Consider the following 14,145-nt stretch of genomic DNA (forward strand, 5'->3'; position numbering starts at 1 on the left):
TTTAGTTAAATTACTTTTTAAATAGTTTATGTAGTTATAATTGCATAACTATACACCGCTTATTAAGTTTCATTTTTTCAACAATTTCCCACTACATTTTTTATCAGCTTTCTGTCCTCACCACCATCTGATATAATAAATGTATAATTACCTCCAAAACATATGAAATGTCAACCAGTGATCCTTTAACTCTTTAAGCTGGCTTTGCTTATTCAGTTGAGGTTCGAACCTGCAGTTTAACTTTAGTGTAAGTAATGTGTGTGGATATAGTTTTAGAGTGGGAGATGATTGCTGCGATTATGGTGATTATTCTTGCAGTGAAAGGGAGTCTGGGATACCGTGTGTTTGCTTTGGTGTCCTGCTTGGGATCTGGTCTTCATAACCCTCATCCATCACATCGCCCGGGATCAAAGATACCCCTCTCGAGCTGGGAATGTAGCAGATGTTCTAAATGCCCAAACATGAATGTAATGTTTGCTCTTAGTCTGCCACTCATATGATTTTTTGACCATGACTAATTTCGAGGTGTTGAAAGTGGCATTTGTTGAGTGCCGGACAGCGGTGCTCTGCGGAAGAGTGTGCTTATGTTACCTGTGGCTTCGGTACGGCTGATTTGTGCAGTGTTAAGCAGGTGTTTTGTGGGAAAAGCTGCAGGCATTGTTTTAAGTCCAAATGCTTTGATGGTGCGGGGGCAGCGGAGCCCTAAGCTATTCTGCCTCTTGTTTCGCTCGGCCCTTCCTGAGGAGTCTTGTTTCTCCGCAATTACAGAGCAATCAGTGCTCAATTACAGCATCAGCAGAGGTGTGTGAAGAGATGGCTAACCGGATAAGCAGTGGAGGCTTTACTACCAGCCTCTGTAGAGGTGACAATGCTACTAATTTGTGGCAGTAAAAATGTCATGACTTTCACAGCGCTTTCTTCTGGGATTCTGAGTTGAAGAGGTTGTGTTACACTCCTCCACCATGATTACATTTTCTGTTTTCCAATAACAAATCACTGAGCTTATCTACAGAGTCCGCTGAAAATATACAGTTCAAATGCACTTCTGCTGAACTTGAGGCTGTCTTTATAAAATGCAGCGTTTACAGAGGGAATGGACTCTCACAAATTTCTTCTCTGGGGCTTGGAAGCGCCTGGATGGCAACTTCAGCCTCTTAGCGATGGCCGTTAAAACGGTAAAATGGACCACACAGAACTGTATTTGCATCTTGTGACATAATAAATTTGCGCAGGTGAACAGCATTATTTTAGCACCCCAACACACAGTACTAAACAGCCTGTCAGTTTACTATCAAGGTATCATTCATAAACAAGCTTGGTCAGTGGAAACAGCTGGAAGATGCCTTTGGTTCTGCCGTGGTTGTGGTTTATAGGTAGCTCCGCAACGCAGGCAAAGAAAAGAGACATCATGATGTTTCTCACCTCAGAAAATGAATACTTCCGCACACCTTGTTGTTTTACAAGCCAAACACGGTGATGTGATTAGTGTTTAAAAGGTGTATTTTTTCCATTAGGAAGTGATAGGCAGCATTCATTGCCAAACAGATGTGAAAACCACTCGCACCACATACACATTTCCCTCACACTCTGTTTCCCCACCAAGTGGTTTTGGTTATTTGGTCTGAAGCCAGCGAAAGGCAGTTGACGCTATTTTGCCCAATTTATGCCTTTGATTTTATGTCTGCTCCAGCATGTTGCTTAGGTCTGTGAACCCTCACACACACACACACACACACACACACACACACACACACACACACACAGAAGTAGAAAGTGGGTATACTTTACATCTAGAGCAGTGTGTTCAGAGATGTTAACATACCACTCAACTTACTCACTGGCTCAGTCGACTTGCTTTGCCTCGCCTTACACCAAACGCACAGGAGGGGGCCACACACAAGTCTAGTCACAGCAAATTCACAGATTGAGATAATCTCTCTCTCATACTCTTGTTCACACGCCCACTCACATACACACATTCACACACATGCACACACACACACACACACACACACGCACACGCACACTCGTGTGAGCACACTGGTCCCCCTCAACCAACAGAATTGAAAACAGGTGCCCGCCACATATCTTGCATTCTTCCAAAATACAAAAGTGGTTTGACCTGAATGGTTTAGCTGGAGCCAAGCCACCCTGTATGAAAGAAGAGTCCATGTGGAGATGTGTGTGTGTAAACATGGAGGCGTTGGGTACCGAGCAACATGCTAGCGGAGCAGCACAGACTCAGACTATATTGGAACCACATTTCTCTCTGTGTACAACCCTAACATGCAGTGTCAAGTTAACATCAGGATGAGTCGCAGATACGGCATGTGAACATAGCATACGACCGCATTTAATAGCTTTCGATACAGCGACCGCAACAGTGTACTGGTCCAACTATGACCGATATGGGTGAATGATCAAAATGTATTGCGTCGATGCCTCTTGGTACGTTCTTAAACTTTTGACTATCTTTAAAAAACTGGGAGTGGAAACGTCATAGAGATGATCTTATTTCAGTCACAGTGTCTTTCTCTGCCGCCACAGAGGGTCTGGTTAGTATAGGAACGGGTCCAATGAGAAACAGAAGGCAGAGAGTTGCCTGCTGCTGCTATGGATGAACCACTGGAGCTGGTTGGATGAAGTGAAGAAGAATGACAGTATTCAGCGTTCGTATTAGAGCCCCGATGAAGGAGCTGATGATAAATGTACCACGGCTTGTCCGGGTTTTTGTCAGCGGTTTACTTTAAAATCTTAAATTAAGCGATCATGGTGTATGCATACATGTGTGTGTCTCGTGTATTAATGCTGAATTACTTTCCAATCCGTCTGAATAAGAACTTAACCACTGTCATCACTAATTCTCCTCAGCATGTTAAGCACAGTTTGATTGATGCAGAATCTGAGAGTAGGCATTTCTACAGTGCTTTCACTACTGTGTACATGATGCAAATTTTGTGTGTGTGCGTGCGTGTGTGTGTGTGTGCTCTACATACTGTCCAAGTTGATGTAATTTGAGTTGTTACAGCTGCCAGAGAAAATTACAAGCATCCCTGCTCTTACATACGGGAACGTTGCATTGAACATGATGTAATTTCATGCACATTCCCTTTTCTCTCAAAATCCGTGGCTTAATCCACAGAATGTTAATTTATTCCAATAAATTCAAGGTTATTATCTAGCAAAGCCATATTCTGAAACATATTATGAGATCATATTTATGTGCACGATCACATCAACATAGACAATGGAGAAACACACACACACACACTCACACACAGCACATTCACAAGCCCAAGGGTTTTTGAAGCTTGAATGCAACGTACACATCTTTAAATACGGAAAAACATATTGTATCCATAAACAGGAAAAAAGCTCAGAATTAATTTCTCTAAACAGCCTTCTTCCCTGTCTGCAAATGTCTCTTGTGGATTGGGGTTTGATTTGGCTTTTAAGGCAAGCCAGAACTCAGCTCATGTCTCTTTGTGTGTGTGTGTGTGTGTGTGTGTGTGTGTGTGTGTGTGTGTGTGTGTGTGTGTGTGTACATGCATGCGTGTGTGCGTCTGTGTGTACATGCATGCATATGTGTGTGTGTGTGTGTGTGTGTGTGTGTGTGTTTGTATGCTCCAGACTTACTTTGATGGAACCAAACATGCAAACTGACATTTGCTGTGGCAGTAAGCTGTGTCTGGCAGCAAATCAGTGTATTTCTGGATCAAATAAAACCAGAAACAGACAACAAAGTTTTTGCTTAACTCACAATTTTTCCAGTGAAGATGTAAATGATAGCGAAAAGAAAAATAATGTATAAAATTTCACCAATGAAATTTCGTGAATTTTGAAGTTGAGATAGAAAATGCAATAGATTCCTGTGGAAAGTTTTGTTCCCTCTGCATGCCTGTGGTACTATTACTGAAACTTTTACACTATGAGTTGCTAGTTCATGTGTAATTGCATAGTTACTTAATCACTGATTAACCACTAATTGTTAGCCACTCACTACCTCTTTGTCATAATTAAGTAATATCCTGAAAAAATGAATAAACACTTATGAATGACTCAAGAGCAACATTGTTAACTGACAGTTAAATTTATCATTATGTATTCATTACCTTTCTGGTAGCCACTAGGGCCATACCAGTAGTTATACTCTCATTTTGCTAATTACACTAATCGTTTAGCTGCATTTGTTCCGCCTTTGTGAGGCCCCTTGGGGAAAACAGACATGATGATTTTCTGTGTGACTTGGAGGGGCACAAGAGAAGAGCACAGCAGAAGGATAACTGTTCCTGTGTCAAAAGTTAATGGTCTATGTAATATAGTTTTGATCACCTCTTTCATGTGACAGTAATAATTACGTGATTAATATTCAGAACATAAAGATAACTCTTGAGCATGGTAAGGGAAACTGCACATGATGGGGAATGTTTGAAGATGAGTAGGTGAGGTCACAGGACTGTCTTTCTCAAGGAGACGCAAATTTAGCCACACATTATCATATCACATATATATACATATTATCATATCATAGCAAAGATGGTGCCATGCTAGGTGGCAGCCTGTTGCAGCAGCTCCCATGTGTTTTTTTAGTTTTTGTATTTTTTCTCTTTCATTTCTGTCCTGCCACCTGTGTGTTTCTACCAGTCATTGTCTAACCACTAGAGACAACGGCTTTTCTGGGAATTTCCCAGTTTGGGATCAATAAAGTAAATCTATCTATCTATCTATCTATCTATCTATCTATCTATCTATCAGCAAAATGAGCGTACAACTATTGGTATGGCCCCCGATCGTGGCTACTAGAAAAAGTTTATGAATAAATAATGATGAATCAGTCAATTAAACGGGCGCTATGCAAAAGTGCAGTGGCTCAACAATTTGCACAGTGCACCTTTAACAATGTTGTTCTTGAATTATTAATAGGTGCTTATTTGCTTATCAGCATATTGCTTTACTGTGACCAAGAGGTTGTGATAGCTAGCTAATAAATCAGTTAGAAGTGAATTAGTATAATTAGTGGAACTGTCATCAATAATGTTCTCATGCCACCTCTTTATTTGAGCAGGCATGCATTATTCATGAATAATGTTGTTTTTGATTTATTGATGAGCGCCTAATCATTCATCATCAGGTAGTGATTAAAGAGATAATGAATAGCTAACTAATATGTCAATTAGTGGTTAATCACTGTTTAACTACATAATTAAAAATTAATTAGATAACCTTTAACTTTCCATTAAACAAGTGTTAACTTTTCCCAACCCAATGAAGACAGTGATGATATGTTAAATCACAGCTGGTTCAGCACAGCAAATTATACTTTTAAAAAAGCAGCTATGCTAATTTGTATAATTTGTACAATTCGTCAAATTTGAACATTTAGATAATATAGGGTGAACCCAGGGCCTGGTCTACGCAGGGGCAAGAGGGGGCCTGGCCCCCTCAAATAAATGTTGTGCCCCCTCAAACTAAATCCCCCAAAATATATTCAGTTAGACATGGTAAAAGGTGCTGGAGCACAATGCCCCCTCAACATTTGTGGCTGCCCCCTCATACATGCCTGGCTAGACCCGGCCCTGGGTGAACCTGAATGACAGTTAGTATCACTGGGATGTAATTGAGTTGTGCACTGTGCTTGACCAAATGTCATGACTCTGATTATAGAGACAAAGCTGGGGGTTTCTGTATGAATGTTGGGCTTGGCAAGTCTAAAGGGTATTTTACAATTGCTTCAGACACGGCTCAGCCAATCACAATCAAGAACTGGAGCTACCCGTTTCCTTCACGCCATGCCTAACAACACCCCTTACCACGGCCTCTTGTGGCTTGTTGCTTTATTTCACTCCGGACGTATTTATCTGGATTTAATGGAGGTCTGGTATGTTTGTTGAGTTTGCCTCAGTCTGGCTTGGTGGCGCAGGTGTGAACACATTATTTGCACTCTGGTGTGCACCAAATCAAGAGGTGGCTTGGGCATGGAAACAATCAAATTCAGGTGCAGTTCGGTTCAAAGGTGAACTCAGTCCAATATAAACAAATGAAGCGCTGATTTGATTTTCATTTTCATCTTAATAAGAAATCACACACACTGGGTTTATCTCTACTGCAAGTGAGGAGCAGACAGATCCACAGGTTGAGCCACCTGTCTGTAAAGACACTGGAGGGCAGTGTGTTTTCTGATGATCACGAACCTATTGATCACGCAACGTTAGACATTCGTAATGAAAAATTTCTCCCACTGACCCTTTGATGCAAACTCCAAGAAAGTTTATTAAATGTCAGTGTTAAAAATGTGTCTGGCTTCATTCTTATGTTCTGACAAGTCCCTCTTTGCGCCAAAATTGTCATCAATATTGTGTTTCCACCCCCTTGGTTTGTTTCCATTTGGCAATGCGTAAAACCCATGTACACCTGAAGAAAACTGCACTGATATAATAACTTAACTGCAGATTTGTACCAAACCTTAAGTGAACTAGGTATGAAAATGCCCTTAACTGTTTGGAGAGGCTCTTTCACAATAGCTGTGGGACAGGGGATAAACTTTTCCAGAACAAAATCGCTGAACCTTTCTTCAACTGGGACATTTTTCAAGGTTCCCCAAGGCAGGCTGTCTCTGCCAGTAACCTCTTGAAGAATACTATAATCGTCAGATTCTTTTGTTAAAAGCAGCAGTAGCCATTGTTTCATTCAGTAATGATACAGTGTAATTGCGATATTCTTGTTCTGTTTAACCCCAAAACAATCTACAATATAAAACTGACATGTCATGTAAAAATGTGAATGCTCCATGCAAGACAAAGCTGGACTCGTTATATCATTTGCCTTTCCCATCTCTTTGGTATCTTTCTGTAAAAAGCATCACAAACCAGACAGCTTTGTAAACATGAGTGTGGTGTGCTTTTCTAACATTGCATTACACGATTCAAAGGTATCAGAGCTCATTTTTTTTTAAATACGGTTTTGTTGCATGTAGCTTTCATTAAGCAATCCATATTGTGCGTTGTCTGGAAACAGCAGACGGGGTTGCTGGTTCATGTGGGTGGCATATAGTGGAGCAAAAATTGCTTGTGTGGGTGCATACAGGCACATTACATAGGCCTATGTACCTCGATATTTGAGCAAATGCAGAGCTGTAGAAATGAGGCATAACGCTGACTGATGCTGCAGGCCTCTCTGCTTCACAGAACTGGCTTTTCTATCAGATAGACAGCTTGACAATATCCAGACCCCGCTCTTTCCGTTACACACAAACACACAAAGGCACGCCAACACAGGCAGAAACACACAAACACACACACACACACACACACACACACACACACACAAAGCTCTCTGGGTTTATTCTGCTTGCTTTTGGCTGGACTGTTTGTAAGATGAAAGAGAAGTTTGTTATTGAGTGAGTACAGTAAAGTCAGACGTCTGGGATGCTGCCTTTTTGACAGACCTTGCTTGTGTTATGAAATTGCAGTGGAGAGCTGCAGTGTTCATTGACAATTTTGTGGCTCATTTTTACCCTTTCTTGCGACACAAGAAAATTAAATGTGCTTAAATGTAAAAAACAAAAAACAAAAAACAAAAAAACAATAATCGAAACTGAAAAATGATATCAACTCAAAGTTATTGGTGAAGGTTTCTGGCTTACTACTTACTAGCAGTCCTTCAAGTAGTACTTCACTGTAGGTGTGTTATAATAAAACATTTGTATCATTTATATTTGCAAGAACTGCTGATCCCCAAGGATATTTGCTATTCCACCCTGAATTCACCATTTATTATATTATGGACAACCAATATATCGGCAGACTATTGGTAGCAGCCAGTGTTACCTTTATACATGAGCAGTATCAGTATTGATCCAAAAAGTATAAATAATGATTATAAAATTGGCTGATTATGAGATTAGGCATTTTTGTGACCTTTTTTTTGAGGAGTGTGTCATTAATACAGCCAACAACCAATAAATAAGCAAAACAAAACATAGTCTTTTGGTCTTTCGGTCCTTTTGGATGTGTTTTACACCATCGTCTTCTTAAAAAAATCCATGTCAGATTCATCACTAAATAAATAAATAAATGAATGAATAAATAAATAAATAAATAAAACGTATCCCTAGCAAATAGCTCAATATTTCAAAGGTCTCTGGTATTCTATTCCCTTCAACTTTGCACAGTCAGACACAGCTTTCTCTCTGTCTCTCTCTCTATTTCTTTGTCTCTCTCTCTCTCTCTCTCTCTCTCTCTCTCTCTCTCTCTCTCTCTCTCTTTCTCTCTCTCTCACACACACACACACACACGCACACACAGATTCAGGATGCCTCGGTAATGTCATTACCTTTGTCTGACTGAGATCACAGAGTTGTAGCTTCAGGGCTTTACTTGTGTCTGTGTAGGGATTCTTTCATTCTTGGCCTTAGTGATCTACACATTTCCTGACACTGTGTTGGTGTACCCAGCATCCTTTTCTCCTACATAGAAAGCATCTGATCCCCTGCCCTAACACGAGCTCCACAGCGCCGGGCCAGTAATGCTACACTTCTTCTTCCTCAGGCTAGTAGCTGCAGTTAGTTAGTGCAACCAAAAGAGTGGTAACACTAGACAGTGATTTGAGTCTACATGCTACTAATAGTGTTGGGAGCTGTAAAACAGTGTTTGGCACAGCAGCTTGATGCACCTCATCATGCCTCTATGATGTGTAGTGGGCAGAGAGTTGCCTGGTTTTGGAGGTGAGGCTGGTAATCCTCCATTTAGATCTCAGGTGAGGAAGGGTCTGGAATCACTCACCCTGACAGCCACATCTGGCACTGCTTTCTTGGTCCTGTTGCCCTCAACCCTGCTGCTGCAAGCAGACACCACTCCTGATTTAACCACAGAGGGAAGGAGTTATAGTAATAACTGCATTGGTAGTTATTAATGAGATTGATAACAGACAGTTTATTTAGGAGAAAAATGAGTTCTGTGTGAAATATGGCTGTTGTTATTGCTTGTTTTTTTTTTTTTTTTTTTTTTTTTTTTCTTGTTCAATAATAAAATATCCACTGCATGTAGGAACCAGAATTAATGCCAGGTGCAACAAGCAACCCTTACGCTCTCTCTATTTGCTTTGTGGACTATACATAATTGCAGCTCTCAAGGAAATATAGGATTACAGTAAATGCTGAATAAGAAGCCACATTTCGTCCAAAGCACTAGTTCATGAGGATTGTTTTGTGTTCAAACGTGTTCTGACACTGACTTCAGACCAGATGTACCCCTCCCCTCATCCATCCAATAACTATTACAACATGAAAGTCTACTTATTTACTTATTTACACCCTCTTCAGAGTTTTACATGTATCAAGAAGAACAAGCCTATTTGTTTCTGTTTTGGTTGGTCACTTCACTGTGGGTGGCGCTATCAGTTGGCATGCTTGGCTGGTGCCAGGTCTGCACCAGAGGGCAGATTCTCGCAGGAACCAGAGCTGCACACACTCCTCATCTGTTTCCTGTTGGCCCTCGGAAGTGAGGGTCAGAGGTCAGGGTAATATTTATGTTTATGGCATGGCTCCAAACAGATCGCATTTCAAAACAAGAGCCTGAGGTATCCAGGAATAGTATAGCACTTGTATAGACAGATACACACGTTTGCATCAACCCATGCTCTTAAGCAAGCGCACTACACATAGGTATGAAGGTACACATACAAGCACGTGCCCATGCAGTCACACTGCACTCACACAGACTTTTAAATGCTTGCTGTGTGTGTCAGGATCAGTGGCAGCCTTCCTGCCCAGCTCATTGCAGTGTTTGGTGAGAATAGCGTACTCTGATGGAGCCAGCAGTCATAAATGTGAGTGAACAGTCAGCTGTAAAAGAACAGAGCAGGTCTGTGCTTTCTGCTTTGAGGAGCCCATCTCCACAGGAGTCCATGATGGGAATATCAGTCAGTCTGGATTCTCACTGAAGGCTGGTGAGAACAGTGACATAGTGGAGATCAGTGGTTCTCAATCTTTTTTGCTGTCAAGGACCCCCAAACTGATACATATCAGGCTGCAGACCCGTGTTTGATTAGATGTAGTATCAGGGATCCCCATCTTACAAGATTTAGTTATCTCATAACCGTCTAAACTGTAGATTGGCAGATTAACAGTGAAGAGTGTGAAACCTATAAGCAGAATAGTCACTCTTTTCCATTGTGTCACTGGGCTACTTTCTAGTCAATGAAATAATAGTGAAATTGAAACATATCTATTCTTATTCCTATTTTTATGAGGACCTGTGGAACTCCCTCAAGGACCCCCGGGGCCCCCAGATCCCTGGTTGAGAACTGCTGGGGTAGATGATAGAAAACATAGCACAGACAAACACACACCCTGAGTCTGACAATAAGGTTGAATTGAACTGAACTCAATACACATGTGTGCACCCACTCAGAGTTTAAGGACTGGCACACAACAATACAGAAAGTTAGCAGTAGCTTGTAGTTATAATATCTTCACCCAAAAATACAGTTTCCATGTGCGTTGCTGCTGAGTCACCTTCCTTTGCTAAATGTCAGTGCCACAAATTCATGTTGAAAATATATCCAGATCTTTGTAAGAGGTCATTTTATTCAGTTTAAATGGCATAGAATAGAGTGAAATAACAAACCTATTGGTGTTCCAATGACTGGTAGACAAGATTATTTTTAACCCTATAAAGCCTGAAGTATGAAAGAATTGGCAGAAAAATCCATTTTTAAAAAAAAAAAAAAATTGAACCATTTATTTAGTCCTATAACAGAATGTAAAAAAAAAAAAAAAAAAAAAAAAAAAAAAAAAAGATTTTTTGAAAAATAACTTCAATTGCATGTCTGACGTGGCCTTTGAGGGTGTATTGTCAACAATCTGATGTTCATCGCTTCATCCATGCTGATGATGATCGATGTGTGGCTTTGATCGCTTCCAGTCCCTGTCAGTCAAGGCAGTTACTTACCTTTTTTTTTTTTTTTTTTTAACCAGCCTGATGCTATTTTAGGAGGCATGGCAGCATATCACATCATAGGCAATAACCTAGGTTATATTTTTTATGGATCTGGAGGTATTTTTTTATGGATATTGACCTGTTTTTTTCATTAGTTTTATTGGAAGTACTTTCAATCTCATGATCATATAAATTTATGACTGTAATTATTTAAATTACTTATTTTTATGGAGCATTACAATTCATAAGAAAAACTGATATATGTGTCAACAGTTGTTTAATAAACAATAGAACAGATTTGTCAAAAGAGCTAATGAGAATTTTTTTTTTTTTCCTTTTGGGCCCTGACACATTATAATTGATGATTAAGTGTGCCTTGGGGTGGACGAGGTTGAGAACTCCTGATGTACAAGGTGCCAAGATATTTTTGTTTTATTTTGGTCCATATCCTGTAATGAGCTGCAGAACACTCAACTCTCAAACGTGAGCTGCTCGCGTCATTGGCTAATCTTAAAAGGAAATTAATGGCCATTTTCACAGAAAGATTTTCTTGTTTCACGCTGAATCGTTTTTATTACTCCACATTATGTGTTACTTGGAAGGTTTCAATTTCATTTCATGTTTTAAATTTCATGGTTTTTTGTTTGCTTTCTGTGTGCTGTTTGAATTTAACTAAAGAAAGTTTTTAGTATTAGAGCTGCCTCTTGCCCAGCATATAAAGAAGGAAATTGTTCTCAATGTGACTTTCTGGTTAAATAAAAGGTTTTGAATTTTCTCAGAATATAACCCAATCACCAAATTATTCATCTGACAATAATCAAAGCTTTCCCCCCCAAAAAATATAGAGTGCAGTAAATGGGAGAGAGACTACTAGTGCAAGGGAGCTTAAGTAGTGTCCTGTTTGAAAAGGGTGTAGTGATTTAGTTTATAGCTCAAGTGTTGGTGGCCAAGAACAGCTTTGTTTAATCATCGAGCTATTTCAGCTCCCTCTGGCCAAAAAACCTAGCCAGCAGCTGGGTATACAGTAGATTACTGATTTTTAGCACATTAAAGAGACAACAATTTCCCTCTGCGTGCTCTTCCTAACTTCTGGTCAAGCTTAAAAGAGAGATCACACCTCATTCTGATGTGATAGCAACACTTACCTATTTTATTCATTGCATTCCATCCATTTGTTCAATATTTGTAGTATATCAGAATATAATAGAGCAATGCAATCTATGAATGAAGACATTTGGGTAGATGCAAAAAAAATCTAATTTTTCAGATAAGAACAAAGCTTTGATCTAAAGGATGGTCCGATGATGTACAGATGTCACACATGCCGCTGAGTACCTGCTAAGGCTTTTTGTTGCTATTCAGGTATCTGTTTTTGATAATCATTTTGGCAGAGATGACAATGGCTTGAGTGAAGGAAATTGAAACACCATGTATGTGGGTGTTGAAAGACAAGGTCCCCAAGACAGGGTCAAACAAATGTGCCGACAGGCTGTAGCACCAGGAACCTGCATACACAGCAACACAATTATAATGAACACATGACTTTTACTGTTTTTATTTAAAATGAGTCAGGCAGATTGTCCTCTTTGTGTATTTTTCTTTATTTAGACAAGGGGAAAGCAGACAGGCTTACAGAGATGAGGGGGGCATGGTATAGAGAGAGTGCCAAAAATTGAGCCCCAGTCTATGCAAAGGGATTCATACATGGATATGGAAAGCAGTAGATTTATAGCCTCCACCACATGGTCTCACTCATGTTCATATGATGAATTGCCAGATGGGTAAAAAGAATCAAAGTTACAACTGCTTTGTGGGTTTCTCCCAGCCAGGTCTTTAGACAAACTGTACAACTTTGCCGAGTGTGCTGGTCTGCACCTGATCCTGGGGCTCAACGCACTGCACAGGAACCCAGACAACTCCTGGAACTCCTCCTCCACTTTAAGCTTACTGAAGTACAGCGCCGGCAAGAAGTATAACATCTCATGGGAGCTGGGCAACGGTTAGTGCAGCGAAACACCACACACTACCATCTGAATGTGATAGGTTACAGTCAGGGATGGAAAGCAGCAATACATTTGTACATTTGCCTGTATTCGTGGTGGTTTTTCCATTTTATTTATTTAATTTTTATTGACTTTACCTTGTATTTCCTTACGTTTTCTCTGTTTTTTTGGTACTTCATGGAATAAGGGTTTTGCAATGAAGAGTAGCATAAGTTCATAAAATATAATTCATCATCACAATTAACCACCAGCCATTTTAACGTGACCATTACATATTAAGGCACAGTCTAACATTCAAATGGGAATCATTTTACTTTTCTTAATTATATTGTATGGCTCATATTTTGATACTTCGAAGTAAAGGAATTGTGTACTTCTTCCACCACTGTGTACAGCAATCTAAGATGCAGCCACTGACAGCAATTACTTTGTCATCTCCCAGTTTTATTACAGCTTTGAAGAGAACATACAAGTTATTCAGAGAATCGAAAAAGTGTGTGCTTAGCAAGTTAAGGGTTAAGGCTTGGGTTCATTCAGGGATGAAAAGAACTGTTAGTCTTCATGTCATCCTAACCATCTGTGTTTCTAGCAAACTACAGGGCTCTGTTGTGCTCCCTGCTGCACATCACTTCATATTTTCATTTCATTTCATCTGCAGTAAAGCTCACAATAGAAACTCCTTTATGCTGGCCAAAGCCTGTAAGAACCATGCAAAATCCACTGATTGGACCATGTGTAGTTTTTAGTGAGAAATTGAAGCATAGCAGAAGTTATTGTTTCAAGTAAGTTACCCAGAGAATGCAGACACAGAGTAAATTTGTAGCAGTTGAATAAAAAAAAAGGTAATCCATTGAAATTTGCTGCATACATTCGCATTTGTTGCTCATTATGCAGCTTTGACTCAAAGTATGCAAATGTGCCTAGAAATACACATGCACACTCACACATAGAAACTGAAACTTTGATCCTATAGTTCCAAGACAATGTGGTACATCTGCAGTCTAAGTACTATATAACAGCGGTGAGCTTAAAACGTTTAGTTTTTCTCCTTTTGGGAATACTAGCTCTCTCACTGTCTTTGTTTTACTGATTCTGCAAGGCCACCCTGTGTGCTTGGACCAGTCTCCCAACACTGACTCCATCTGTCAGTGTTACTGCGAATTGCTCAATTATCCTTTTTACTACTGGCTGTTGGATACTGTCTA

General features: G+C 40.0%; 1 protein-coding gene across 1 annotated transcript in view; it reads left to right on the forward strand.

Moving 5' to 3' along the window:
- hpse2 (heparanase 2) overlaps positions 1–14,145 on the forward strand; it is a 58,319-nt gene that overhangs the window by 20,230 nt on the left and 23,944 nt on the right. Inside the window, exon 4 of the mRNA XM_030070637.1 lies at positions 12,763–12,936. Within this exon, the coding sequence (XP_029926497.1) occupies positions 12,763–12,936 (174 nt within the window). The remainder of the gene's footprint in view (positions 1–12,762; positions 12,937–14,145) is intronic.

The sequence above is a fragment of the Myripristis murdjan genome, chromosome 15, assembly GCF_902150065.1.
Source record: "Myripristis murdjan chromosome 15, fMyrMur1.1, whole genome shotgun sequence".
Classification (NCBI taxonomy): Eukaryota; Metazoa; Chordata; class Actinopteri; order Holocentriformes; family Holocentridae; genus Myripristis; species Myripristis murdjan.